This window comes from Pyrus communis, chromosome 12 (genome assembly GCF_041283825.1).
Source record: "Pyrus communis isolate YQ-2024b chromosome 12, ASM4128382v1, whole genome shotgun sequence".
NCBI classification, from domain to species: Eukaryota; Viridiplantae; Streptophyta; class Magnoliopsida; order Rosales; family Rosaceae; genus Pyrus; species Pyrus communis.
In genome coordinates, this window is record NC_142576.1 from 7,423,062 (window position 1) to 7,425,622 (window position 2,561).

The window sequence follows — 2,561 nt, forward strand, 5'->3', positions numbered from 1 at the left end:
TATTATAATACATACATCAGACTGATCAATAGCATTTTGTGACCAATACTCCAATAAATTTTTTAAATCTACCAACAATTAATTAGGCTTTACAACAACATTTTACAATCCCGTAAGATTTCTTATTGAAGGGAAAGCCATTTTGCTTTACTGCTTAATCCTTATTATCGTAATTCAAATTTATTTAAATGCGTGGTAAAAGTGAGCTCAATTTTGATATATTACCGGCCCACAGCTTGTTAAGGGCCCGAAAGATAAGCCCAATATTTATCGATGAGCAGGAGCGGGTCCGGGTCGGGTTGTTTCCCCACCCCCTCATCCAAAATGCTAAGAAAGCCAACGGCCACAAACTTGAAACTCCACTCCACACTGGCTCCGCTGCCCTCACTTGCCGCCATCTTCTCCCTCCGTTCCAATCTCTGCAAACCCTAATTTCATTTCTCCCAATTCCCGCAATTTCTCAATCAATTTTTAATTCGCTTCCCAAAATGCAGCCCCTCTCGTTCTCCAACGCCTTGACGTCCCCAACCCCTCTCTTCCTCCACACGGAGCTCTCCCACCTTTCCCTCCCATCCCTAACCCTAACCCCCAAACCCATGGTAATCCGGATGGGCGGCGGGCCCAGAACCTTCCCCGGAGGCGTATCCAAGTGGCAGTGGAAACGCATGCAGGCCAAAAAAGCCAAGCAGCTCCTCAAGGCGCGGCTCTGCCGGGAGCGCCAAATCTACGAGATGCGAAAGAGGGCCGAGCTCAAAGCCGCCGTGTCCGAGCTCGAGCGGCCGTGGGAGGTCGTGGAGAAAGCTCCGAACTTGTTCTCTGTCAGCGCCGACGAGCAAGTCAAGGTCTTGGCCGATAGGTTTCAGAAGCCTGGTGGGTTCGATTTGTGGACGGAGAGGGACGGCCCCCAGTTGTTTCACACCATGGAGGACTTGCCCTCCGCGAGGTTTTTCCCCAAAGGGGTTGTTCATAGTGTGAGGCCGTATAAAAGGATTTCTGGGCTGGAGGAATTGGAGGGTTTGGAGCTTGAAGATGGAGGATTTGGAGGAGCTGAGGAATTGGGTGATGGGTTTAAAAGTAAGGGAAAATCGGGAAGTATATCATTGGATTTAGAGGACTCAGATGGATGTTTGAATCTAAAACATTCTATGGAATCGTTGAGTGTGAATGGCCAAGCTGCGAAGAAGTATAGTGGCAGAGTGGGGAAGAGGGAGAATAGGAGAAAATCTGGGTCTTCAGGTGGGTTTGAAAATGCAGAAGCTGGTTTTGATAGGAAACAGAGAGGACAGAGTCCCACAATGCCCGGTGTAGAAGCTGGTTCTGATAGAAAACAGAGAGGACAGAGTCTCACAATGCGCGGTGGAAAGACTCGGCGTAGTAGACGAAATGGTTCGGGGTCTGAAGTTTTTGATATGAGCTTGCTGCAAGATGGGAGCTATGAACTTAAGGTGCAAAATGGCAAGCCATGAAGTTTATATTCAGAACTAAGTGAGTGGCAACTGGAGGATCCTAAGAACTCGTAAATTGACCGTGAAGGCTTAATTTTGGTGATTATGTGGATCTCTCGTTTGCATTAGTGTTTGGTAAAGGATCTTGATTCAGGAAGGCACCACTCTCCCAATCTGTATGTGTATATTTATGTTCTGTAGTTATTTTAAGCTGAAGGAGTTGAACGACAATGTAATTTTAGTCAAAGTACACATAACAATACTTATGGACGAATTGATTATAATATACCAAGTGTTACACGAATTTTTCACATGAATTTGTTGATATTTCAGTCTATACTCTTATTTGTATAATACTTTGAAACATATGCCAGAAGCAGAACTTTAAACTTAACCTTGCATCACTCTGTCATATTGAATGTATTTCTTATTGATAATGCCGATATTTCATTGATTGAATAATGATAAGTTACATGAGGGTATTTAAACTTACACTTTAGAAAAGTAAAAGAGGTAACAAACTAGGTAACAACCTAACTAACATTTGACTTGTGGTTATTATAACTACAATTTACCGTAGTAACTTTCTCTTCACACCCCTTCAAGCTAAACAGAGAAGGTTGAAGTGAAAGCTTGGATCTGAGAAGAAGAAAATGTTGTCTGGGAAGAGACCTTGTATAGATATCTGCCAATTGATCATGACTGCATACAAACTGGACTTTGAGAAGTTCAACTAGAACCAATTCCTGGATATAATGATAATCAATTTCGACGTATTTTGTTCTAGCATGAAACATTGGATTAGAGGCTAAGGCAATATCAGAAACATTATCACACCAAATCTGAGGCAGAGAAGGCAACTTAAAGCCTATATAAGTGAAAAGTTGGCAAATCCAAGTTATTTCAGCAGCAGTGTGAGCCAGGGATCTATATTTAGCTTAAGTAGAGCTCCGAGCAACATTATGCTGTTTCTTGGCACTGCAACTAACTAGACAAGGACCAAGAAAGATACAGAAACCACCCGTAGATCGTCTATCCCAAGAACAACCAACCCAATCAACACCCGAAAAGGCTTTAAGTGTAAGAGGAGCTGTGGTTTTTGGAAACCAAAGACCA

The 2,561-nt window shown here is 43.1% G+C and overlaps 1 protein-coding gene across 1 annotated transcript; it reads left to right on the forward strand.

Annotated features, from left to right (window-relative positions):
• Positions 1-340: 340 nt before the first annotated feature.
• EMB1513 (copper ion transmembrane transporter) lies at positions 341-1,756 on the forward strand. The gene has a single exon (XM_068486113.2). It carries the CDS (start codon positions 489-491, stop codon positions 1,464-1,466), a length of 978 nt encoding a protein of 325 aa, XP_068342214.2. The 5' UTR covers positions 341-488; the 3' UTR covers positions 1,467-1,756.
• Positions 1,757-2,561: the final 805 nt, after the last annotated feature.